The sequence below is a fragment of the Amblyomma mixtum genome, chromosome 10 (genome assembly GCF_055824585.1).
Source record: "Amblyomma mixtum isolate Tamu chromosome 10, ASM5582458v1, whole genome shotgun sequence".
Taxonomy (NCBI): domain Eukaryota; kingdom Metazoa; phylum Arthropoda; class Arachnida; order Ixodida; family Ixodidae; genus Amblyomma; species Amblyomma mixtum.
This window is the reverse complement of record NC_143021.1, coordinates 118,116,166-118,143,347: the sequence shown is the minus strand read 5'-3', so window position 1 is coordinate 118,143,347 and position 27,182 is coordinate 118,116,166. Positions and strand designations below refer to the sequence as shown.

At 49.6% G+C, this 27,182-nt stretch overlaps 2 protein-coding genes across 2 annotated transcripts in view; one reads left to right on the top strand and one right to left on the bottom strand.

Annotated features, from left to right (window-relative positions):
• LOC149326770 (uncharacterized) overlaps positions 1–27,182 on the top strand; it is a 249,310-nt gene that overhangs the window by 11,317 nt on the left and 210,811 nt on the right. Inside the window, exons 3-7 of the mRNA XM_089563716.1 lie at positions 3,363–3,413; positions 5,834–5,887; positions 5,965–6,018; positions 22,141–22,275; positions 24,922–25,035. Coding sequence (XP_089419842.1) covers positions 3,363–3,413; positions 5,834–5,887; positions 5,965–6,018; positions 22,141–22,275; positions 24,922–25,035 — 408 coding nt within the window. The remainder of the gene's footprint in view (positions 1–3,362; positions 3,414–5,833; positions 5,888–5,964; positions 6,019–22,140; positions 22,276–24,921; positions 25,036–27,182) is intronic.
• On the bottom strand, positions 10,307–17,917 carry LOC149326772 (uncharacterized). Its single transcript, XM_089563417.1, has 3 exons — positions 17,768–17,917; positions 13,187–13,988; positions 10,307–10,323 (listed from the first exon to the last, which is right to left on the bottom strand). Exons 1-3 carry the CDS (start codon positions 17,915–17,917, stop codon positions 10,307–10,309), a joined length of 969 nt encoding a protein of 322 aa, XP_089419543.1.

The following is a 27,182-nucleotide window of genomic DNA, read 5'->3' as shown; positions in this document are numbered from 1 at the left end:
AAGACATTCAGCGAGTGCTTTTCACGGAAGATAGCAAGCTTACGTTCCCGAAAGCGGTGGAGAGGGCTCTTACAATGGAAGCGTCTAAGAAGAGTACTGCTGAAGCACGCGGCACAGACGCCGCAGTCAGCGATGTGTACAAGGTGCAGGCTCACGCGCAGAAAACACTCAAAAGCTGTTTTCGCTGTGGTTCGCCAAAACACACGAGTGAAGCATGCCCTCACTTGGACGCCACCTGTTTCAGTTGCAACAAGAAAGGTTATATCCAGAGAGCCTGCAGAAGCAGTGGTAAGACTTTTTCCAAGAAAAAGTCAATGAACAAGAATGTGAAGATGCTGACAGTTGTCTCGGAAAGCTTCGACCCTCAGTCTTAACGGCGTGTCGGCAACTCAGTGCGACGCTGTCACCGTACAGATGACTATCAACGGCGTCTTGGTGAATATGGAGTTGGACACGGGAGCGGCTGTTTCCGTCATGTCAAAGACGCAGTTCCGTCAGCTCTTTCCTTCGGCTGTACTGGTGCCTACTACAGTTAAACTTCGTACCTACACAGGAGCACTGGTACGACCCCAGGGCGTCTCTTCGGTGAACGTGCAGCACGGCGACCATTCTGCAATTCTTCCACTCTACGTCGTAGACCACAAGGGACCACCTTTACTGGGCCGGGAGTGGCTCCGCGCCATCCGGTTGGAGTGGGCGAAAATCTAGAACCTGAACAACATTACAAGGTCAGACACTACTACTTATATCAGCGTTAAAAAGAGGCTTGACGCATTGCTGGAGAAGTATCAACCCCTTTTTCAAAGACGAGTTAGGCACGATAACGGAAGAACGCGCCGAACTTTTTCTTAAACCTGGTATGAAGCCGAGATTCCTTAAAGCCGGGAATGTTCCGTTCGCGTTGCAAAAAGCTTTCGACGCTGAATTGGCCAAAATGGAACAACTGGGAATTATATCGCCGGTTATGACGTCAGAATACGCTACGCCTGCGGTACCCGTAATCAAGCAAGATGGTAGCATACGGATTTGCGGCGACTACAAGACGACCGTTAACCCATGCCTTGACGTCGACCGTTACCCATTATCAAAAGTGGACGACCTGTTTACAGCCTTGTCGGGGGGTAAGCATTTCTCGAAGATTGATCTCAGCCGGGGCTATCAGCAAGTGGTGATGTCTGAGTCGTCAAAACAATACCTCACACGAAGCTCGGCAACATAACTAGATATAGACTCGCCTTCTCGTTGACACCTCCGGTGAAACTTGGCCCGTTCTCCAATGACGGACGGCTTCGGGGACAGGTGGTCGCTCAAAACTTTTTTGAGGACATCGAAACTTTTCGTAGAAGGCAGGTCTGGAGCAGTTAATGACTTCAACAACCCGTAGGTCTTCGAACCGATAATGCACAAAAAGGCGTGTACCTTGTCGCCGTCGGGTACTCCGTTGACATTCAGGAACGACGTAAACCGCTCTTCGTACGAAGCCCAATCGCTGGCGGACTCGTCGAAGGGTTCCAGTTGGCCCAGTCGCCCAGCGAAGTGCGTCACTGCTGCCTCGGCCTCAATCATGACGACAGTCACCGGCTCTGCACACTGCAAAAACGAGTCTTCTTAACGGAGTGAAATTCGGAAACACTTGCCTTCCAAAACTGAAGAACGCCGTCTTCTATCCCGTCCTCGTCGCCAGTTGTTGTGATGCGTGGTTCATCAGACGCGCGCTTTCATGAGCGCGCGTTCATGCGAAGGAGCAGACAAGTTTCCAGGGGCGAACGCGGCGTTTATTCCCGCATGTTCGTCGGCGCGTGGCTGGCCGAGAATAACCCACCCGCAGGTTGCGACGCACGCCTTTTATTCGTTTGCGGCGCGCCTGCGCATTAGCGACGGCGGCGGTAGCCGGACACCACACCATAAACCAAACCTAAACAAACCATTCAGTGTTTCGCTGTAGAGGTCGATGTGGAGGTCGCGGTCACGTTTAATTGAGGGCTGCCGGAGAGGAGATAACGGCTGAGCAGCGGCGGCAGCGTCCGGCCGACGCCGAAGTCCAAGCCGTAAAGGTATTTATATCCCCTCTATCCAACTCAGAGGCTGCTCGTAGTTTATTGTCCCAGTTAAGCCTGGCCTCAATTACAGAGACTACCGAAGGGGTCCCCCTTTCTGCTATCCTCCGCTCTAACCTCAACGTCACCCCCATCCCCAAGAACATGCACCCTGAGCAAGACAGTGAACGCAGAGTAGCAAAGGCTCGGGCCCTCCTCAAAGAGTATAGCGAGGATGGTGAGGCGGTGTACGTGGGCGCAGCGCAATATACTACAGATCCCGTAAGGCCCTGGCGGTAGCCGACAATAATGCGAAGCTTCTAACCTCAAACTCAATGATTACCAATTCGACCACAGAGGCAGAAGAAGCAGCCATCGCACTTGCTCTAATTTCTACATCGGCCACAAAAATTATCTCTGATTCCAAATCTGCCACTTTAAATTATGCCAAGGGCTACATATCCAGCACCGCTGCTCGTTTACTACGATTCTGGCAACCCCGGCGCCTCAGAAGCCTCATCTGGACGCCAGCACATGATGGCCTCTCTGGCAACGGGGAGGCTCATTCCCTAGCGCGAGGTCTCACATTCCGGACAGAAGGAGTCGAGCCCCCTCTGCGGGCCTCGGAGCGCCTGCTCTCCTTCCGTGATATTCTCTCGTACTACCCAGACAAACGAAGGGAATGCGCACCCCCAGCTCCCTCCCTTAGCGTAGCGCGGCCTGCACATTGGCGGCAACTACAAACCCGGACTGCTCCATACCCAATATTGCTGCATTCCCGATACTCGGACCAATTCCCGTCATCATGCGGCAAACCAGGAGACTTCTTACACACCCTCCTCAAATGCCCCACCTTCCCTCATCCACCATCATCAACCGTGGCGGAGTCTTATTCTCTTCTTACCAGCTCGTCCGCTCAAGACCAACGTCGGATCATCTCCAGCGCTCGCATTGTGAGGCTGCCTCCTCACATTGAGGAGGAATCCAAGTGCAATGTTGGGGGCTAAGCCCCTACTATTTACATCATTGGCAATAAGCGTTTTCACCACCACCGAGGTCCAAGCGTTCTCTGCTGCGCGTGGCGCTTCCTCTTCCTTGCGCGTGCTGAAAGGGTGGCTCTACAGCGTGTTACGCCACCGCTGATGCTGCAGAACCGGGAAAGTTTCCATTAACAGCTGTCGCTGCAGAACAAGGTAATCTAACTTCAGAAAACAGAATAAGGCCTCCTGAGGCGCAGCGCCACGCAGTCACTGAATTACGAAGAGTGTGAGCAAGTCTCACGAAGACGGTGTCACCTTCGAGTAACAACATGGTGTCTCCTTGCAGATGCGGATCACGGAGCTGGCTTCGGAGGAGAGGATGCAACGCCGCTCGCAGGTACGCCTCACGAACAAGTTCTCATTCTGATGCCGGGCGGCCAGTGTAAAATGAATTTGTTAAACGGTATTTCACATCTCTGTACAGATACCGTTCCAATGTCGCTACCCTTAAATACAACAACGCCCAATTTTTGAACTCTGAATTTGAATCCACTGTTTGCTGCTTCCTTCCCACGGATATCTGCGAGCCGTTGTAGCCAGCTCTGGCTATCTGGAAAAAAAGTACATTATGAGCGCGCGCTAAACCAGGAAGCCATTGGACTATTGTAAGTCGTTGTCGACTACACGGTAAACTAAACCCTGCTCTGCTCTCCTATGTCATGCGTTGCATCCTTGCCATATCAATCATGAATATCAGTAGCGATAAGGTGCACCCTGGTCGTAAACCTTCCTCAACGTTCACCTCCTACGTACCATTTCACCCTTGCTAGATTATCTCACTCTGATTTCCTTGTGTACCGCCCTTATTGCTCTATTACGTCGAAATCTAATCCTGCTTCCGTTAGAACGTCCCGCTGCAATTCCCGGTGCACATGTCATGTGCAGCTTTTATTTTTTAAAAAATGCATTCATAGCGGCCTGTTTTACGTCATCGCCGTGTAAGGAACATGGTCGGAACATGGGAGTCGTGTGTAGCAATCGTAGAGTGTATATGTCTCTGCCGCGATTTCTTAAAGTTCGGTGAGATGAGTTCAACTTTTTTCATTTCCTTCCAATTGTCATCTGTGAGTGTGAGAAGCTAACAACCGTGAGAGACTGATCCGTTTCCAACAACAGCGCAAGGACCCAAGAGAGCATAGTCTTTTCCAACGTCCATCCTCCGTTCTGAGGGATCTGAAACGGAGTTGGCTCAGATGATAAACCGAGCAAAATTTTGATGTTGCCTGGAAATCAAAACAGGCAATTCTGGATTACTGACGGCAGAATTTCTCTCCTTGAAAAGCTATTCGGCGCTAGATACATGCAATTTTCTGTTCATTCCTTGTGGACCTTGTTTGCACTATGTATTCCCAGTGACTATAACTGTATGCCTACATCGCACTTGCTTTTTTGAGCCATTGTTTCATGACAAGTATGTGTAGGCTCTGAGTTGCTTCGTTTGAGTACATTTTCAGGCGTGATCCCTGTGTTTCGCCTAACTTCTCTACTACCCTGCAGGTAAAGGAAATACGCTCTGTTCTCCAGCATTTGTACTCGTTTTTAGTGCTGCGTAACCCCCCTCTGCGGTCTGTACTGCCCAAACGTAAATTAATGGAGACTTTAGCATCAAGCTTTTAGCCTTGGCTCCTCTTTGCGTCGTAAGAAAGTTGTGCTGAGTTGGATTTTACGGCAAATAGGCAACTAAAGCGATCATGCGCCAGGCGCATCTTCGTAAGAAAGGTAAATAGACTCCAGTCACGCCGAGAGCGCGTCCATGCACTCGCCGAGAGGGCACCAATTGGCGGGGTGGCTCATCGCCAAAAAAATGGTGGCGCTTTTTGGAAATTCTAGACCGAACATGTTGCACCGGTGACACATGTAGGAGACATGCACCAGCACGGAGACTTGGGCGAGTTGCTTACGATTCACTATGCAGTAAAATGAACGACGGACAAGTGCAAACTTACACTCGTTTCTTCCGTCCACAAAAGGGGAAATACTGTGTGACGGTTTAAACTCATAGTTTTTCAGCGCAACGGCACACGGCCAAAGAAAAGAAGCAGGAAGAGAAGAAAATTTATGTTCCGTCTTAAAAATAACCTTCTTGCTCTAACTCCTGATCCGTACATAACACTACTTACGGCACGCCGAACACGACATCGACACGATGACTCTTTGACGCCATACAGCACCAGAAGTGATCTTTTTAAATTTTCATTTTTGCCTTGCACGATAACAGATTAGAACAACTTACCTCTGCCTCTTCTAACCAGCATTGTTTCAATTGAAACCTTGAATTGCTCTTAAATGTTTTTCTTGTCTGCTTTTTGGTTGCCCAAACTGATCGTGTTTTTGCCTTGCTGCATGTTTGACATTTCATTTTTGGATATTTCATTAATTGCCTTACTTCTGTTTGTTTATGTTTGACTTTCCCAAATGAAGAGCTCGATTTGCATTTCGTTTAGTCCTTGTTTTACTCATATTCTATTGCCCAAAGAACAAGTGTTTTGAAAATATTATTTGTTGTCTTCGTTCTGTAGACTGATGTCATTTGTATGCCTCTCTTGCTTGGGCCGTAAAGGCCTGCAGTATTGAATAAATAAATAAATAAAAAAGGACGAACACAGCGCTGCGTTCGTCCTCCTTCTCTTCCTGTTTCTCTTCTTTGGCCGTGTGCCGTTGCGCTAAAAAAGTATGAGCTTAAATCAAGTATACCAACTACCCAAGAAATAACTCTACTGTGTGACGGCGCCAAGTTCTTTCACACTGTGCCTGCAGGAGGAGGAGGAGGAGCTGGCCGAGGTGAAGCAGCGACTGGCCTCGGCCGAAAAGGTGGGCTTCCAGGGGGGAGGGAGAGAGAGAGAGGCCCCCCGGTCGCTTCTCACGCCTCCTCCTCTCCCCCCTCGCAGCAAGCGTCGCAGCTGGCCAGGGTCCGCGAGGAGAACAGGGCCCTCGAGAAACAGGTACGTCTGGCAACCTTGCCGCTCGAGTGATGACGCACTCAGTTTGGCCGAGTGCTCTAACAGCTCTATCATGACGTCGGCGGAATCGGATGAAAATTTAATTTACAATTTATTTACTTATTTGTAATACCCTCAGAGCCTGGTTCTAGCGTTACAGAGGAAAGTGGGGTACATAACATGATAAAGAAAGGTTAAGAAAAAGAGAAAATACAGGGAAACATGCAATCGATAATAGTTATACAGAGTGCGAAAAGATGAATTCGCGAGACTAAAATCAGCAGCTGGAGCATTTTGTAAACAACGCAATATCTGTTATTGCAACTAGCGCATAAGGAAGGTGGTTACAGATTTTACCTGAGCGAAGCAGGCAAGGCATGAGCGGTAACGGGCATTGGTGTCGCATGTGTACCCAGGCGTGCACTGGCCTCTCCTTTAGGCACTGCCAAAGCTCATGACAGCGCACCATGCTATACGTACAGTAAAGGAATTGAGTTTATTGCGTAAAGTGACTGTAATAAGCTACAGTTTTGAAAAGTCTGAAAAAATTTCACTGTAAAAAAAGCGCAGTGTATTTAGTGACTTTCTGTAGGATGCGTTGTTGGGCAAGTTGGTTCATATTGCTTTAGAAAGATGCGATGCGCACATGAGACAATCACAAGATAAAAGACGGGACGGGCGCACGTTTGCGCCCGTCGCGTCTTCTACCTTGTGATTGTCTCATGTGCGCATCCCATCTTTCTATTGTGACTTTCTGTTTCGCAATTTATATGTCTTCAGTTATTTTTCTCATGTTTTCCTGTGCAATTTAAATGGTGTTCTTGGCAATATGTTTTGCGATCTGCCCTTCTTGCTCTAACGACATGAGGTCGGCAGTGTTATGCAAATAAAAGACAGAATAAACATTCACCCATAAGCACGAGAAACGCACTTCTCGAGAAGACAAGAGGATGGAAACAGGTGTTCGCAAGAAGCACCGCTTTCTATCCCCTTGCCCGCTGAACGGTTTATCGAGGGCCTCGAATCTGGCAGTCTTGATGCCATAAGTAGCATGAGAGGGTTCCCGCACTGCAACTTCCGCCCTCACCGTTGGACCTCGTTCCTACGTGGCACTCGCGGTAATACAGTACTTACTAGATCCGCCGCTATGGACGACGGGGGGGCGCTAGTGAACACTCTCAAGGTTCGCTTACACTACACATAAGTACCCCCAAAAGCAGAAGATTGGACAGCCATCGCTGTAGCCCCAGTAAAAAAACGACCACATGGGGTGGTCGTGAACTGTCTGTTTTCCCGCGGGCGACAATATGTAATCTGTTCTTGTTGTCCAAGATATGGTACATGTTGCAAGTGCTCTGTATGGCCGTGTCAATGTGCAGAAGCTTCACACAGTGTTCGCGGTGTTTGTATGGAAATCAACGTGGGAACAGACTAGATGCGCTGTAGAGCGGTTTATTGGCACCTTCAAGCGCCGGCGACGAAGACTCTGGCGCAAGAAGTCTAAGAACGAGCGAGGCGAGGGACCAGCACGAGCCTCCTACGGGCGGCGCTAGCGCTTCGTCGTCGTTGGTGGCGGTGCTGTATCATCTTCTTCATTCCAACTGCCCCGGCGGAAAGAGGGAGCCATCCTGGCGACTCAGGGCGAGGAGACGACGAGAGGGCTGTAATAAGGCTTCAAGCGGCTGACATGAACGACGTCGCGACCACGGCGGCGATGTTCCAAAGAAGGTGTCACCGGTTCGATGATATAGTTGACAGGTGACGTACGCTCTAAGATACGGTAGGGACCAATGTGCTTGGCCGAAAATTTGGACGCAGCCGGAACAGAGAGCCAGACCAATGATCCAGTGGAGAAGTGTGCAGCGGGAGTGTCTTGATCGGACTCATGTTTGCGGAGTCCTTGACGTTCGGCGGTGAAAGAGCGAGCCAACTGGCGGCACTGCTCAGCATGGCGGGTAATGTCAGAAAGGGAAGTATATTCTGAGCTGTCGGGGCTGTAGGGAAGGATGGTGTCCAGGAGCCAGGATGGCTCGCGCCCGAATAAAAGAAAGAAAGGGGAAAAGCCGGTGGTTGCCTGAGATGCGGTGTTATATGCATAGGTCACGAACGGAAGGACTTGATCCCAATTAGTGCGGTCGGAGCTAATGTACATGGCGATCATGTCCCCAAGAGTTCGGTTGAATCGTTCAGTGAGGCCGTTAGTTTGAGGGTGGTAAGCAGTAGTGGTACGGTGGACTGAGGGCACGCATCGAGAAGCTCGTGAACAACTTCAGACAAGAAAACACGGCCGCGGTCACTGAGAAGTTCTCGCGGAGCGCCGTGACGCAGGACGAAGTGATGAAGAAGGAAGAGGGCGACGTCGCGAGCAGTGGTCGCAGGTAGGGCAGCGGTCTCAGCATACCGAGTGAGGTGGTCCACGGCAACTATAATCCATCGATTCCCGGCGGTCGTGAAGGGGAGCGGCCCATATAGGTCGATGCCCACACGATCGAAAGGGCGAGCCGGGCACGGTAATGGCTGTAACGGGGCAGTCGAGGGTCGAGGTGGCGACTTCCGCTGCTGACAGGCTGTGCAGGAGCGAACGTAGCGACGAACGAAGTTGTACATGCCTCGCCAGTAGTACCTCTGCCGTAGTCGCTCGTAGGTTTTTAGAGATCCAGCGTAAGCGCTCTGAGGGTCGGCATGGTAGTGCGCACAGATCTCAGACCGAAGGTGTCGAGGAATCACGAGGAGCCACTTTCGGCCGTCCGGTCGATAGTTGCGGCGGTAGAGGAGATCGTCGCGGATGGCAAAATGGGAAGCTTGGCGACGAAGAGCTCGAGGGAAGGAGGACGTAGAGTGGGCACGAAGGACAGCGAGCAGGGACGAAATCCATGGATCCTGGCGTTGTTGATTGGGCATGTCCATAGTAGTGAGCGCTGCGAGTAGGGAATCAGATAAGGGGGAAGAGGGCGCAGGAAAGGGCAGTGGCGAGCGTGACAAGGCGTCGGCGTCGGAGTGCTTGCGGCCCGACCGGTAGACTACGGTAATATCAAATTCCTGAAGACGGAGCGCCCAGCGGCCAAGGCGTCCTGAGGGATCTTTGAGGGAGGCCAACCAGCACAAGGCGTGGTGATCAGTAACGACGGTGAACGGGCGGCCATATAAGTATGGGCGGAATTTCGTGAGAGCCCACACTACAGCCAGACACTCCTTTTCAGTCACGGTGTAGTTCGACTCTGCTTTGGTGAGAGCACGGCTGGCGTACGCAACAACGTATTCAGAAAATTCGGGCTTGCGCTGGGCCAGGACAGCACCGAGGCCGATTCCGCTTGCGTCGGTGTGCACCTCAGTAGGAGCAGTGGGGTTATAGTGCCGAAGAATAGGGGGCGAAGTAAGAAGGCGACGGAGCGTAGCAAAAGCTTCATCGCAGGCAGAGTCCCACGTAGACAGGTCGGCGGGACCATTGAGGAGTTTCGTAAGGGGCGCGACGATAGAGGCGAAATTAGGGACAAAGCGCCGAAAATAGGAGCAGAGGCCCACAAATCGGCGCAGCTGTTACGTAGAGGTCGGTTTAGGGAAGTCAGCCACAGCACGGAGTTTGTCAGGATCAGGTAGGACGCCATCTTTGGATACGAGGTGGCCGAGTATTGTCAGTTGCCGCGCGCCAAAGTGACACTTCTTGAGGTTAAGTTGAAGGCCAGCACGGGTGAGGCAGCTCAATATCTGGCGCAAGCGCTGGAGATGCGTCGGAAAATCGGGCGAAAACACAACAACGTCATCTAAATAGCAAAGACAAATGTTCCACTTGAGGCCGCGCAAGATGTTGTCCATCATTCGTTCGAACGTGGCGGGAGCGTTACACAGACCAAAAGGCATTACGGCGAATTCATAGAGGCCGTCAGGGGTAACGAATGCCGTTTTAGGACGGTCGGACGCAGACATCGGGACTTGCCAATAGCCGGAACGAAGGTCCAGAGATGAGAAGAACTCGGCGCCTTGCAAGCAGTCAAGGGCGTCGTCAATTCGGGGTAGCGGGTAGACGTCTTTGCGCGTAATTTTGTTGAGCCGGCGATAGTCCACGCAAAATCGTATCGAGCCATCCTTCTTTTTCACCAGGACAACTGGGGATGACCAAGGACTGGCAGATGGCTGAATAATGCCGCGTTGTAGCATGTCGTCCACTTGCTCAGCGATGAGGCGGCGCTCGGGAAGGGACACACGGTAGGGGCGCTGGCGGAGAGGAGTATGTGTACCAGTTTCAATGTGGTGCTCGACAGTGGTCGCACGGGCCAAAGAAGAGGAGTGGTGGTCATACGATGAGCGAAACTGATTGAGCAGGACAAGAAGCTGCGCGTGTTGAGCTGTGTCGAGGGCGGGATCAATAGAGCGGTCGAAAATGTCCGAAGGCAGTGGGTGATCGGGAGGAGCGCCACGTGGGGTGAGGGCGGCGAGGTCGAGACTGGAGGAGGGCGCATCGGTGTCCAAGGAAGAGATGAAGTCAGCGGTTTCAAAATGACCAAGGCACTCGGCACGAAGCAGGGGAAACGCAGAGAATGAGGTGTTGGAGACTAGGATTGCGGCAGCACCGTGGTGAATGTCGATGACGACGAAGGGAAGAGAGAGACGTCGGCGAGAGGCAAGGAGGGTGGAAGGCTTGAAGAGAACGGTGGCGTCAGAAACAGAGGCGGCGCACACAGGGACGAACACAGCACTCTCAGGGGGAATATCGGTGTCCTCGGCAACAACAAGCTTATCATCACAGCGAATCGGAGGTGCGTCGAAAAGTGTATCACAGAGCGGAGAAAAGACGACATGCGCACGGGCACAGTCAATGACGGCGCTATGGCGGGATAGAAAGTCCCAGCCAAGGATTACGTCATGGGAGCTTGCACGGAGGACTAAAAATTCGACAACGTATAAAACATCGGCGATGACGACGCGGGCTGTGCAAGCGGCAGAAGGATGAACGGGCTCGGCGCTAGCTGTACGGAGGGAGAGTCCAGAAGATGGGGTCGTAACTTTTCGAAGCGAACGGCAGAAGTTTTCGTTAATCACAGAAACGGTGGCCCCAGTGTCCACAAGCGCAAGTGTCGGTACGCCGTCCACAAACACGTCAAGAAGATTTGGCGGTGAAAGGCGAGGACTTGAACAGGGCGATGATAGCGCAGTTCGTGCCCCAGGAACTGCGGCTGCTAGTTTTCCGAATCGGCGGTGACGGTGCGACGCCTCATGGGCGACAAGGAGCGGCGGCGAGGGGACGGCGATCGGTGGGAAACGTAGGGCTGACGACCATGAGCGCGATCAGGTGAGGTGCCCCGATGGGGTGGTTCGAAAGATGGGCGAAAGGTGCGATCCGTAGCGGGGTAATCCGGCATGGGGTGTAGGGGTGCAGGCAGAGTACGTCGACAGAGGCGCGCGACGTGGCCGGGACGACCGCAGGCGTAGCAGATAGGTTTGTTGTCAGGTGTGCGCCAAGGATTGTAGGCAACGGGCGCGAAACGGTGCCGGGGAGCAGCAGGCGCAGACACCGCAGGAGGAGCGTATGCATAGGCCTGCGGCGGCGGTGGTCTTCTGACAACGTCGGCATATGTGAGAGGCACGGGTGCGGGCGCAGGCGGCACTGTTACTGCAGGATCGTAGCTCAACGGGGCGGCAACAGGAGTGGGCTGGATTGGGAAAAGACCGGCCTGGGGAGCCAAGGGTGCCGGTTGCCGAAGACTAGGAAGTGCATCGGCGACCTCCCGCGTGATGGCGTGCCGGATCTCAGGACTGATGACGGGCGGTGACGGGTGTTGATGCGATAGGAGCGAGAGTTGCCTGGCTACCTCGTCCCGCACGAAGTCTTTGATGGTAGCGAGTAATTCATTGTTGATGCCTAGGCCGGAGATGGAGTCGGCAGGTGGGGGAGAGCGACGAGCGCAAAGGCGTTGTTTGCGCAACTCATCGAAACCTTGGCACAGGGTGTACACCGAGGCAACGGTGGTGGGGCTCTTCGCCAACAACATCTGAAAGGCGTCGTCGTCGATGCCTTTCAGGATGTGCTTGATCTTCTCAGCCTCGGTCATAGCCGGGTCAACACGCTTGCAAAGGTCTACTACATCCTCAATGTAGCTCGTGAAAGTCTCATTGGTGTGCTGAGCTCGGACACGCAGGCTTTGCTCAGCGCGCAGCTTCCGCACGGCGGGACGACCGAAAACCTCCGCGAGGGTGGTCTTTAGAACGGCCCAGGTGGGAATGTCGGCCTCGTGGTTTCGGAACCACAGGTTAGCGACGTCGCTCAGGTAGAATATCACATTTGTGAGCTTGACGCGGTCGTCCCAGTTGTTATGGCGGCTCACCCGTTCATACGACTCCAGGCAATCTTCCACATCTTGATCGCTGTGGCCGCTGAAAACAGCGGGGTCTCGCTGCCTGACGGCACCGGAACAGATGACTGGCTCCGGCGGGGGGGCTGGCTGTTGACTGGGGGGCTGCTGACCGGCCTTAGACATCGGGATGGTGCGACTGCGAAAGTCCACGGTGATGGGAAAAGGTGACCGCAGCAACCTCCACCAAATGTAGAGCGGTTTATTGGCACCTTCAAGCGCCGGCGACGAAGACTCTGGCGCAAGAAGTCTAAGAACGAGCGAGGCGAGGGACCGGCACACAAGCGGCAGTTGTAGTTGTAGTTGTACACCTCATAGGATGGCGCATACCCACAGAGGGGGATCGGCCAAGAAAAGGGGTGCATAGAGAGTTTTTGAGATTTTTTCCTTGTTTGTTTGGTTTTGTTTTCTGGGGAAAAATATATAGATAAATTAAGTAATAAATAGAAATAGCAGAATGCTGGGGAAGAGAATCTTTATGAGAAAGCAGAAAGACCAAAAAAAAACAGGACAAGCATAACGCACGCAGGAGCAGGACTCAGCAAGATCTCTAGCAGAGGGAGTTGATTAAGAAATAAATGAATGAAAATAATAATAACAGTAACAGGGGATAGAAGAATAAAATGTAATGATGTGTAAGAATTAAATAAATAAATAAAGAATAAAATATTAGCAAGGCAGCCGTTTAGATTCCAGTAAAAAATTTTGAATGGCGGTAAAAACAGACCTGTGGCTGTAACCGAGAATGGTGGCCCCAAATGACAATATGATCGGGCTGCTCAAACTAAGGCCAAGCTGTTGCAGTGGATGCTCTAAATATCGACGTCTCATCATGGTGAAGCGTCGACAAAACAACAAAAAATGGTCTATTGATTCTTGTTCACCACAGAATGCGCAGACGGGAGAAAGCGCCAAACCAGACCTGTGCAAATAAAAATTTAAGGGAGGGATCCGGCAGCGCAGCCTAGTTAGAGAGACTTCAAGCTGTCGCGAATGGCATGATTTCCTGCTCCACGGATACTGAAGATGCAGAAAATCATCAGATCTTAAAATTGATCCAGATGTCATGCCTAACAAAATTCTTCTCCGAAACCTCGCTGCTGTGATGTACGCTGTAGCCGGGAGAATAGGTAGCACGGGGCCATTGAGGGACGCTTTTGCCAGGCTATCAGCCACCTCATTGACTGTCACACTGCTATGACCCGGTACCCATATCATATGTAAAAGACTCAAATGGGGAGGCAGTAATGATAAGAAGGTGTTAAGGATTGGAGAATCCGTAGCTGAGGCAAGGGACCAGCACAAAGAAAAGGAGTCAGTAATGACAGCCACTGCGGAGAAAGAAGGGTCTAGTTTCCGAAGAGCAAGCACCACCGCCAGAAACTCCGCTTGGAAAATTGGGGTAAAATCCGGAAGACGCACAGAAAAAGACCAATCCAGAAGCGGGCAATATATTCCCACTCCTGCCTTTTCATCACATTGGGAAGCGTCAGTAGCAATCATGATGGAAACAGGTAGGCTTTGTAAATGGTCTTCTAATAAACCATTTAAAATGCTTGATGCTAAATGCTTCGCATTTTTCGGGAAAATGTCATCATAGACAATTTTCACGGAAGGCCCACTCTTCTGTGTCGGAAGTATGTCAGACAGGAGTACATTTAACGGGTGAAGTAAAGTTTGTACCAGTACTACCTGCGGAGTATGAAATCGAGGCCAGTGGATTCCAAAAAAGAAGGTCGGCTGGCAACAAAACACACACGAGGAACGGTGGAAACTTGAGTCATATATCCTGAGGTACGTCTGAACAGTGAGAAATTTAAATCTAGATACTAAAGGTGGAATTCGAGCTTCAAGGTAAAGCACGTCGTTAGCTACAAATTTAGGGAGGCCAAGGCACAACCGTAGAGCTTCCCGCTCTAAAAGAACAAGCAGGCGAATTTTGTAAGCAGCTGAACCAGAAAACAGCACTGATCCAAATTCTAACATTGGTCGGACGTACATAACATAAATCATTAAAAGTGCATCTCTCCGCATTCCAGACCGGGGATTGCTCAATCTACGCAACATGCCCACAGCACGAGTGCCTTTCGCTGCAACATGGTCAATGTGAGAGCGCCATGTGAGCTTGTCGTCATAAATGACACCAAGATACTTTAAAGACTTAACTTGGGGAATAATTTGTCCCTTGTAAGTTAGAGACAGAGCAACAGGATCTTGGAGTTGGAAAACAAGGGTAGCGCATTTGTTAACATTTAAAGTGAGACGTAGGCCACCCAACCAACTCTCAAGCAAGTTCAGGTACGATTGCAGACGCACGTATAGAGATTGAATGTCAGGAGCAGCCGAGAAAAATGCAATGTCGTCCGCATAGACGTACGTGCGAATTTCGTGATGACTGGGAATTGAGCTCAGTAGAATGTTGAAGAGTATGGGCGAAAGGATTGCCCCCTGAGGAACACCTCTAGTTTGTTTATACCATCCAGAGTTGACACCATGGAGTGTACAATAAAACTGCCTGTTATCTAGGAACGCCGAGATCCAAGCAATTAAGTAGTGTGGAAACTGCAGAGTCTGCAGTCTTTGCAATAATATGGTGTGTTCCACACTGTCGTAAGCTTTGGCTACATCTAATGTAACCAAAGCAGCATGCATTTTTTGACGCCGCGCAAGGAGGATTCGACTCTCGAGGTCAACATGGGCAGTCCAAATTGAACATTTACGACGGAAACCGATTTGACAGTGACTGAGGATATTTTCACTATCCACAAACTCCGAAACACGTAGAAGCAAGACCCTTTCAATTAATTTAACCACATTGGATGTCAATGAAATTGGTCTAATATTTTCCAGAGAATAGCCGCCACCATTATTTTTAGGTAAAGGAATCACTTTGGCGAGTTTCCATTCAGGAGGAATCCAAGCATGATTGATGGAATAATTTACTAGCTGTAGTAAAGAGTTAGGATACTCCTCAAAGAGGATCTTTATCATTTTTGACGTTACCCTATCAGGTCCAGGAGCAGCTGATGGTAACCTCAGCACTATAGGCGAAAGTTCTGAAAGGGTAACCTGAGGGACAAGCTTAATCTGATCCACTGACGCTACACACACGGAGTGCAAAGGTAGTGCAGACGAGAAACGCAGCTCTAATCCTTTGGCAATGGTTTCAATGGTGTCTGTTGCTTCTTGCGGAGTCAAGACACATGACGGAAAATTACCTGGGGCCGGTATCTTTTTCCGCGAGTGTAAAAACCTGAAAAGTGCACGTCGGTTTCCTGATTTTGTCAGGAATTCGAAACGCTCAGATTCATAATCGTCTTTAGCTCGCGAAATCGTGCGTTTAAAAGTGGCTGCAATAAACTTATAATCATGCCAATTTTTCGGGCACTTATTGTGGAGGAGCTTCTTCCATGCAGCCTTTCTGCGTCTGTAGTCCCGCGTACAGTCTGCATTCCACCACCTTGTTGAATTGGTCCCTTTGGATGTACGCACCAGGAATTCGGACTTTTTGCGGCATTCCTCAATAGCCAAGCAAATCTCTTTTGAATTATGTTCGTCTTCAGAACTTAACGCTGACGCAAGAGTAGAGCGCAAAGTAACCTGGAACTGGTTATAATTAATATATGATCTCAACTGCGAGGACGCTGGAGTTAAGCGGCAATTAACCTCAAAAATAATAGGTATGTGATCACTAGATGTACCACAATCAACTGTCGACCAATTCTGAACAGTAACACAAGGGCTTGCGAAAGTTAAATCTAATACAGATACGGCTTGAGCCCGAAGAAAGGTCGCCGAACCTGAATTCATGCACATAAGGTTGTTACCTGTAACCCAATCCCAAAGGCGTTTGCCACAGGGATCTGTCTTATATCCCCACGATACATGGTGCGAATTGAAGTCGCCTGCCAAAAGAACTGCCTTCTGGCAGTTGACTAGTAGAAGATCTAGAGGCCTTGAATCCTGCACACCATTAGGAAAATAAGCATTAACTAATGAGAAGGGATAGCACCCTGGAATTACAAAGTCTAAAGCCATCATCTCACAGTCTAGAGAAGAGAACTGGAAAACAATTTTGGCCCTGTGACAGAATTTTGAAGAAACCAGAATGAGCAACCCCCCTCCTCTTGACTGGCGATCTTGGCGAAATGAGTAATAATTTTGTAAATGGAAATGTCTTTCAGGTGAAAGCCAAGTTTCTTGCAAAATGATTATGTCTGGATTAAGTTGTGATGAAAGGTAAAGTAAATCTGTTGAAGCTGAAATGAGTGACCGACAGTTCCACTGGAGTATTCGTAACACCCCTATGGTGGCGCAATCTGAGCAGCAGCAACTGCCTGCCGCAAAATATTTTCCCTTGGCTTAGAGCCCAGCTGCTGTTTCTTTGATTTCGGATTTTGAGGAGAAGACGGGTTAGACATATGGGAGCCACTGCGTTTGAGGACTCGCGTATCTGTATCCATCAACTCTGCATCATTAGTGACTGGGACATCATTCGAAACGCCGGAGCTAATAACAGTAGCATCAGGACTAACTGGTTCCTGGGGTGGCGATATGACCGATAATGAAGGTTGAGAAAGCAACGATGGCAATCGTGTCATCTGAGAAGATATTGCAGATTGCATGGCCTGAGTAATCTGCGTAGCGAGAGCGTTTGAGATGCTCTCTGTGACAGTTGATACAATCTTTTCAATCATTTTCGTCATTGAGGCTTCTACAGCAGTCACTATGGCCTGCGAGACAGATGCATCGAGGGCGACACCTGAGCGGGCTGTCACACCCGCATAGCCGTGCGCTCTTTCTTTAATTTCGGTTATGGCTTCACGCCGCGAACAGCGTTTGCGGTCAATTAACTCAACAATTTGAGATTCCTGAGCCCGAGAAGGGCAATCCATGGAATTTGCAGCGTGATCACCCCCGCAAAGGCAACACTTGACCTCCTGTTCGGTGCATGCAGTCGATGCATGGTCATTGCCGCAATTGCAACATCGCAAGGTGGACTTGCAACCACCAGCACTATGACCATATCGCCAGCAGTTGTTACATTGCAGTGGCTTTGATGGAAGGGGATCAACCCGGAAGATCAGAGGCCAAGCTTTAATTTCTGACGGGCAGGAAGTACCCGCAAAAGTGGCAATGACTGATTCGGTTGGTACACGCACATTATTCACCTCCCGGCTACATCTGTACACAGCAACAACGCCTGCGGCGGAGAGAAGGTCGAGGGTCTCCACCGGAGACATACAGGAGTCGACACCACGGACTAGACCTTTTGTGCAGGCGAGATGGGAAGGAATAAAGCTGTTAACCGGAATAGATCCAAAGGATGCGCAGTTTAGAAGATCCTTTACGCAGGAGAGGTCTTGAGAACGGCACAGTATCCCGCCGCGTCCAAACTGTCTCACCTCAGAAATTTCCTCATAGAGGGACGTGGCTGCCTGGAGAGCAGCTCGAACAGTCCCTGGGTTGGACATTTTGATGGCACCACCATCCTTCGGCACCAGCGCCACAGGAATGCTGCGGACGCCTGTGCGTTGAAAAGCCTCCAGAGGCATCTCATTAGGCGATAGGGAAGCCGACCAGGGGGAGCTCCCCCGGCCGGCAGACTGCGTAGACATCAACTCAATTAAGCGAACTGCGTGCGTTATCTACACAAGACAAAATGCGCAAAGGCGCAGGGGGAAAAACAAAAACAGGACAAGCCACCCAATACTTAGCCGATCCGCCTCGCTTCGGCGGATCGCTTTGTCGTCGTTGGTGGCGGTGCTGTATCATCTTCTTCATTCCAGCGCGAATTTATTCCGTTTTGTTCAAGTCGGAGGCGTAGGCTTGTCGCATTTGTTTATAAGACAACTTCCGTCACATTTTCTTTTCCTTCGCGACCAGAACTTTTTTTTGCGCAATGTCATCCAGCTACGTTTGTGCAATCACGTGCAAGGTTTCGCGGTATCCTCAAACGATTACATATGCAGCCGTATTACTGGCTTCCTTCGTGAAGTTGTGCAGGCAGCTGAAATTCTGAGCTCGCGTTTTTTTTTAAACAGTGTACTGTAAAACAGAAAAAAAATGTATAAAGGCCTTATTCATATAATGATGCCGATACCTATGTACAGGTCGCTGTTTAGTTCTGGTCCTGGACAGGACGTACTATCAAAGGTTAAAAAAATGATCGTAAGGCCAGGTGTTTAGACATCTTTACCCCTTCTGCATTCCGGAACCCTACCAGTAAAACTGGGGATAGCTGATAAAGTTATATATGTCTCAGGGAAAACAAACTGTTTACTGTGCAAATAACCGTAAACTGTTGAGTACATGTTCATAGACTGTTGGGACGCTGTGTTCCACTGGGACATCCTCCAGCATACCTTGAAGAAAGACCAGCCCCATAGTAGTTATGGGATCCGCATCTTGCCAGTTGAATGTGAAGATCGCATTCCGTAAGACACGTTCATGCTTCTGGCACTGCAGAGTGTATGGAAGATACGAATGGCATTTCTTCACGCGGACCACGACATACGTCCAGTCCGGGAAAACTTTATAGCGAGTATTGGCTTAATCAGAGAAGGGTACAGAGTACAACCTGAACCCCCTTGAATGGTTTCCCGTTGTTGATAATCTGTGCAATATTAAGAGGTTTTAATGGATGCACGCCATGCGAAGGACCTACCGGCATGTGTTACATGTGCTTGATTGTATTGTATGAACAAGACAGGAAATAAAGTCTCGTTAGCTCAGCTGGTAGAGCACCGAACGCGAAATTCGGAGGTCGTGGATTCGGATTCCACCGGCGGCATGTGGTTTATTTTTCTCCTGCTTTTATTAATCTCCCCTTGACGAAAGCTACAAATTAAAATAGACATCCCCTATGTTCCTTCGTTACGGTGACTGTTGGCTTCCGGCATATAACCTTCTCCAGACATTTTTTTTGCAGAAAACCGCAAGGAATAGCAGAAGAGAACAAAGCATGCACCATCTATTGCTTCATAATGAGTAGTAAAAGCCAGGAAAAAGATGCTCACCGAAGAGAAGGGTTAGTGCAGCCCTAAATGCGTTTGTAATACTGCGTTAGGCACGGATGAAACAAGAACACTAAACACGCATGGGCGAGACATGTACAGCTATCACACGCGATATAGAAAATAATCCATCGCAACACACTGATCCACAGGAGGGGTCTTCGAAACGATCCAAATGGCAACCCGAAATTCATAGGAGCCAGCAAAGAACTGAAGGAATAGTCCAAATCCTACCCAATTTCTCTTTTCACTCAATAGACTGTTGAGAGCGGGAGTCTGCGCTTATTCGACAGAAATGTTCAATTATTGAATCAAAAGCCGTATATAATTCAATCTCTTTGTCACAACGCAACTAGCGTACGTCGTGGTAAAGAGTGTGAGGAGTGCCGCCGAAAGGGAGCAGAGGAATGCGCCGACAAAAGGGGAAAGACTGAAAACGGCGCTACGTGCGGGTTTTGTATTTCTCGCCCTAAGTGAGTGAGGGATGGTTAGTTTTCCGAAGTTGGTTCGAAACACGAGGCGACGACAGAACGGCTCGGGTGGACTGGCGCTGTGCTTGTTTTCCTTCTTGCTAGCTAGCCAGAGCGGCCGACAGTGGCACGTGTGTTGTAAATTGTGTTTGTCTCTTCTCGTTGTAGTATCTTTTGGTTAGCCACGGCAGCTTACAGTGAGGCATGTGTTTGATATTTTGTACTTTTCGTTTGCGCTGTGACATCTTACGTCTGAACGATGGCGGGAAAGTCCCTTATTGGCAAAAGAGCAAGTTTCAATGGGAGGATTGTCTATTGGCTGAGGATGGACTTTTGTAGCGTGAGCTACACTGGCCGTGGATGAGCAGTTTCGCGTGAGCGTGGATGAGCCAAGCTGCGCATGCGCGAGGAGCGAGTGACGTCACAGCTGCACAGCTGGTGTGCCGGAACTGACAAGAAGAAGGAGAGGATAATGAGGAACGACAGCCACGCTACAGCCATGGAGAAGGGAAGCAAAGGCGCTGCTGAGCGGCGCAGAAGAGCGGAAAAGTTGAATTCGGTGGATCCCGAAGTGCTTGCCTGGAGGTTAGCGGTTAACCAGAGGAAGAACGAACAGGCTAAGGCCTAGCGCGCAGCGGAGACGCCAGAGCAACGAGAGGAACGCCTAGCAAAGCGGCATCGTCAGGAGGCTGAGCGGCGTGCCGGGGCCTCCCAGCAGTAGCCTCAAGACGATGTCAAGACTCGCCGATCGAGAGGCTATACGGTGAAACTCAGTGAAAGTGCTAGTGCGACTCGGGCCTTTCAGGCCGACTATGTGAACAATCTGTTTGGGTATGTGTGCGACGTGTGTGAAAGACTAGGGCACTTAAATTACTTGACGCCGGTAAGTAGCAAATGCGTGAAACGTTGAGTTTGGCGGCGTCCGAGTGGGGCGAAGAAGGGGGAGCCGTGACGAGGGTTTGTACGACGTGCAAGAACTGCCTCGTTAAGCAACGAACCTGTCACTACCGCCACTTCGCTTAAAGCACGGTTGAGGTGTATATCGCACAGACAGCGCCTCAGTGGTATACCTGTTTAAAGGGCGGAGTTTTTTGTTGTTTTTTTTGTGAAGGCGCATTCAATATCCACGAAGTACAAATCTAACTGCTGTATTTGCCGGCGCGTTGCAGGTCGTAGCAAGCGCGACTTTACGTGCACGTCTTTGGCCCCCATTTGTTCTTCATTCACAGCGCGCTTCAGGTATCCAGCCCGAATGAGTTGGCTCTCAGCCTTGTCTTCCCCTCCCCTTTCCGGGTGTTATGTGCAGCAGGGTGCCGCAACGTATACAGGAACACTACCTCGATGCAGCGAGCATGCCCCCTATAGTGTGCAAATGCGCCGAACGGCTCACACGGTCGCCACATGCCACTTCTTTCCTTCGCCACTCCCCACAGCTATGTGCAGTTCCACCCGAAATCTGGATTCTGCTGCGGAATCGTAGCGGTGCCATGGTGATCTGTGGTGTGCGGAGATTAAGCTTTTTTAATAGTGCCTCTTTCACTTCGTCAACAAGTTTAACTTAGAGAATGTTCGGCTTTAATACTGAACGAAAGTTAGGAAAGCATAGTTAAAATGTTTTCTACCCTAGACAACAATTCCCGACATTCATGCGCCTAGCCACGATACAACAGACGGTCATTTCCGTCTGCGTAATTTTGGAAATGCTATGCCTGCCATGAAAGGGGATAAGCCGTGGAAGCTGGAACTTCCGTCCCGGGTGTACCAAAAGAGGGTATCTCGTCTTCATCTTGTTTCTAGGATGTGGAACTCTGAATTACCGCAGCCTGAGCGACTTTGGCTTGTTACATGACTTTACTGCTTCGTTCCAACATATCCCTGACTAAACGAATTTCCGTCTAACCGTTCACTGCTACATAGTGCCTGCTTTTCTGTCTTGCACTCCTGGCCGATCATTTCTGGGTGCCTTAGCGATGTTCGTCTCACAATTTCATTAGATTTCAGCTGCCGGTAAGGCGGATTGATTTCTCTATTTAGTTTGGCCTGTAGTGAACTATTGCTGTTTGCGCTGCTCAGCCCTATTTCCCCAGTTTTTCATTCTGACAGTGAAAGCGCTCAAAAAGGCAAGGACGACAGAAAAATAGAGACATACAAAGCGCTTATGTCTGAGCGCATATCTCTCCTTTTCTGCCGTCCTTTTCTTTTTGAGCGCATTCACTGTCAGAATGAAAAACCAACTCTCCCACTCAATTCCCTTTAGCCAGTGAAGAGCGTATCCATCTAACATGCGCGCAGGTGTCTCGGCTGGAGCGCGAGCTGGAGCAGCTGTCGAGCCAGCTGGACCGGTCCCGGATGGAGGCCGACCGCCACAACAGCGCCAGGCTTCGCGACAAGAACGCCCAGGTGGCGCAGCTGCTGGCCGACCTGCAGGTTGGCAACTGTTTCATCGTCAGCCTAACTGCGGGCCTCCTCCACTCATCTCCTTCTAACACTGCCCTGCGCCTGCTGCGGCCACCTGGTCCTAACAAACTTCCCAATCTTCTCTAGAAAACCTGTCGTCCCCTGCTAGGCTATAGCGTTTACTGGTTTGTAGCAGAGTTCGTAATTCAAAAGGGTTAAATGTTGGGCTAGTTGGTGTTCACACTTCACAGGCATATTCACAGTGCGCTATGAACGTCGTGTACAAGATTCCCCTCTCATGTGGCAAAGAGTACATCGGCTAGACAGGGCGCTGTATAAACGATCGACTCCGGGAGCATGCAGAATATATCTACAATAAGGCACGTACTTATCTGGTTGACCACTGCATTGCTTGCACCAATTATGAGCCGCGTTTCCTTAGCGTTTCAATCCTTGGCAGAAGTGCTCAAAAATCAGCCCGTGAAACCTTGGAAGCTTTCTTTATCAGGAAAGGGGACAGGACTGCGTTAGTGACACGTCTATCATTCTGTATAATGCCGAGATAAATTTCCTATCGCGTCTTATATGATTTCCTATGTAGATTCCAAGTTCCTTAGAAGGTATCGCTGGCGCAGGCCAGAAACGTATTTATATGTCTCGTTCTCGCTTCTATAAAGCAGTTGTAAGTAGCGCCCGTGTTCGTCCTGTCTTTCGGTCGTCCCGTCTTTTGCGCTAAAATATGCCTGTGAAGTAGGTAATTCAGTTTTCTTTAAATGGAAACAGGACAAAGGTACAGGAGAGAGAAGAATGGCCTGAGGGGCGAGTTGGTGCATGATGAAATGAACGCTGGCGCAACAAGGACACCAACAAGAAAGTGACACCACATTGGTGTCCCTTTCTTGTTGGTGTCCTTGTTGCGCCAGCGTTCATTTCATCATGCACCAAGGGTGCGCATCTGGTTTCCCTTTCTTGTTGGTGTCCTTGTTGCGCCAGCGTTCATTTCACAGGAGAGAGACATCACCACTCTGACATCAGCTCTGAAGACTTTAACTCAGCACAGAGGCGAGTGTTTTCCTCTTTCACAGTTGTCTCTGCATATCCTTTTTTTTAATTTGAAGAAAACGGCCTCTTTGCAAACAGGGACCGCCGACTGCCGTGATTCGCACCAAACGGTATAGGGCAGCATGCGTGGCCGGAAGTGAGCGAATTTATGAAGAAACAGTGACCCCAAGAGAAACTAAATGGATCTGGGAAAGTTCGTGCCCGTTTAATGACCCACATACGGCAACAAACCCACGAAAAAGCACAAATTACTAGGTGTGCGTCACGTCACTGTGCTCGCGCGCGTGGCGTCGCTGTGTTCAGTTATGCACTGAGCGTGGCGCATTTTCGGTGTTCATTTGTACGAGGTTTCGTCTTGGTTCACTGCGCACTACTACACCAATCTGCTGACGATGAGACATACGAAGAAACGGACAAGCACAGACGAGTATCATCACACGCAGACTAGTGATCATCAGTAGCGTTTTGTAGTAGCGCACAGTAAAGCAAGGTGCAGAACCAACTGATCCCTGTTTTAGCACTGCTGCATGTTCCTTTGTCGCTGTTCATTTTGCACGTCACTTCGTCAGACGCCTGCTTTGTGTTGCTTCATTCTTTAAGCAAAGTTCTTCCTTTGCCTTTGACGAACTTCGCTGAAATGATAATGTAGCACGAAACTGCCGTCCGACAAATGAACAGTTAGCGAAGCGTGGTGGCCTAGCATTTCGAATCATGCTTCCAAGACACTGACTTCGACGGGAATATTGCGCTCGAGACAGTCGAACCAGCGAAGAAGGTTGCTTTTTCAGACCCAAAACATTCAGCGGTCGTGGCGCAACGCTAATCGTTCACTCGGAACTTTTCGTCATGCCCACCTACACTCGTGGCTTAATGTCGTTGTCCCGGCGGCGGCATACGTTTCGCTGTGCGCGTGTATAAAAAGATAGCTTCACCTCATCCGTATACACTCCTTGATGAACCCCTATAGAAATTATTTATAGACTTCCTATTGATACTTTCTTTTGTCTGTTCATAGTGTATAGGCTGTTTATGGAGAAAAGTATTCTAAACGTGTATCGCCACAAATATGGAGATTGTCTATAGATTTCTATACAATTTGTATTGCCCATAGACTAGTCTATAGGATTTCTCTATAGAAAGTCTACAGAGTTTTTCGACAGGAGAATATCGACACTCTATAGAGTGTCTGAAGAAATTTTTGCAAGGGAAGGAACCGAGTAGGTTTCTAAACGTCAGGCTCTCTCACAGGGATCTCTGGTCTTGGTTGCGGCTCCTTTTCCTATCCATACAGATTTCTCACTTTCAAACTTGAGAATCGAGACGAAAGAGATTGGTTTAGTTTGGTTTATTGGGGTTTAATGTCCCGAAGCAACTCAGGCTATGAGGGACTCCGTAGTGGAGGGCTCCGAAAATTTCCACCACCTGGGGTTCTTTAACGTGCACTGACATCGCACAACACACGGGCCTCTAGAATTTCGCCTCCATCGAAATTCGGCCGCCGCGGCCGTGCTCGAACCCGCGTCTTTGGGGTCAGCAGCCGAGTGCCGTAACCACTGAGCCACCGCGGCGGGTAGACGAAAGAGACAACAACAGCGAAATGTTTCCCCCTCGCAGGACGCCGACGCGGAACGCCAGTCCCTGCAGTCGCAGGTGAGCGACCTGGCGGCCAAGCTGGCCGACGCCGCTCGACAGATGGACGACGCCAGCGACCAGCTTCTGCGCGCAGAGGTGAGGAAGGTTGCCAACGCGCGTTTGCTGCAAACTTGTTCTTGGCTCAAGTACGTTCTGCATAAAGAAATAAAGGTTTCAATTAGAAAGTGGTTATGGCTTCCCTCGAATACCACTACCTTCTTTCAGATTTTTTTTGCATTCTTAATCTGCGCTGCAACTGTTTTTTTTCTGCGTTTTTTTTTGTATTCTTAATCTCAGCTGTTTTCATTCTATAGCTTTTGTTGCGCTCTATTGCTGGTGTTGTTTTTGTTTTTATTCGTTGTTTTCTGGACTTCAAAAATGGTGTCTCTATTTTAATTTTCTCCCTTTTCTGCACCTGACTTTGAACAAGTTGTCATCAAAGTTCTCCGTGTGTCGCCCCTATGTAATACCCTCCCCGGAGGGACTTTAGTGTATTCGAATAAATAAATAAATAATCCGTATACGCATGATCTCAGATGTCAAAAAATGTTTTGCAACTTTCTCGGAAGCTTCGCACGTAAAAAAAATTCAGCAGCTAGAAGCGGGAAAACTTCAAACTGTTTGTTTAATTTGGCCTCGCCCTGCCACATGCAAATCGTCCTGCATGGCATGGTTAGCAGAGCGCCTGCCCGGAAAGGCGATGGTCCTTGGCGGATCTTTGAACTTGAACAAATTTTTCTCCTGGGAAGCTTCTGAGAAAGATGGCTTCCCTTTGTAGCCGAGTGGTGTCACTCAGGTGAATGATAATGAGTAATTGTCCCTTAACTACTATTTACTCAATTTTGGGCTTTTACTCCAAGAGCAGTTGTCTAGAAGATTTTGAACCTCTGGCGCTACAGTGGCCGCTTCTAACCCAGCGTAATTGTCTCGGTACGGGGAAGATTATTCGTGTTGAGTTGATGTCACTTGAATGAGCTCATGTTGACCATTGTTTATCCTTACGACCACTACGGGATCACAATGACTGCAATCAAGCACATATTTGTCCCCTCGTAGGAGAAGCACGGTTCAGTTGCAGCACTGGAGTCCAAAAATCTATCCTCGTTCCGCTGTGGGAATTTTCCCAGCAGTAGCCAAGGTCGTAAAAAATCTCAAGCGCACTTGGCCGGCCCTATTTATTGTTGCGTTAGCAACACTACGCCAGGTGTTCGCCTCGTCGCGTAGCCGGTGGCCAGTAGGCACGAATGGCCTTGAGCAGCCGTTGCCTAGCAACCGTTTCAGCCGAGCTCCGCCAGGTGGCGTCGCCGTCGACGGTGCCGCTGCCGCGCGTGTAGCCGCTCGCTCCCGTTAGATGGGTGCTCTCCGCCGAGGTAGAGGGTGAGGAGGCGGCGCTTCGCGGACGTATATGCGCGCTTCGCCTCGGTGGAACCTTGTCGTTATGGGGAGCGCTAAAGAGAAGCAACGGCGACAGGACCAAGCTGGAAAGAGACAACGCGCTCGAGAGACGGCAGAAGAACGCGCTGCACGACTCGAAAAGCGTCGAAGCTAACGCGACTGACCAAACTTAGCCAGAGCTAAACCACGCCTATTGTTTTTTTTTAATTTGAATTGATTTCTTGGAAGGGGAAGCGCCGAAGTGCAACATGTATGAAGCGGAGAAAAACCGTCGCGGGCGAGATTGTAAGCAGGATGTGTTTCGATAAGTGCTGTAACCAAGGTCTCATAAGCAATTTGTTTTGTTTTGAAATAAGTTCTTTATACCTGCGATGGGCAAGTGTGTCGAAACAAAGGAATGCGCCTTATTTTAGCTGAAAACGCTCTCATTTTTGAAAAAAAAGTACCCGCACATCACAAGATGTGGAAAACTTGCTTTTTCGCTGTCACAGTTCCATGTTTGCATCTGCGTAGAACGAACTGTAATATTTTTGGAACCTGAGGCTTTCTTTCGCAGTTATGCGCGAAGTTTCGTGAGCGTAAAATCGGAAAACACTTGTTTTTTTGCGCTTCGAATTTTTGGGCCAATAAAAGCATTACTCAAAAAGTTGTTTTATGAAGTACAGTTTTCAGGACGGTAATGGCACGAGAAGGCGTATAAAATTCACCCTGCTACATATCCTAGGTATTTATCGCTCATTTTAACTACCGCCGGAAGAATTCGTACTTCTAGGCTTTTTTTAAGTTCCGCGTTCAAATATGCTAGAATTGAAAACTGCGAAAATTTCCGATTTCCACTCGCTTATATA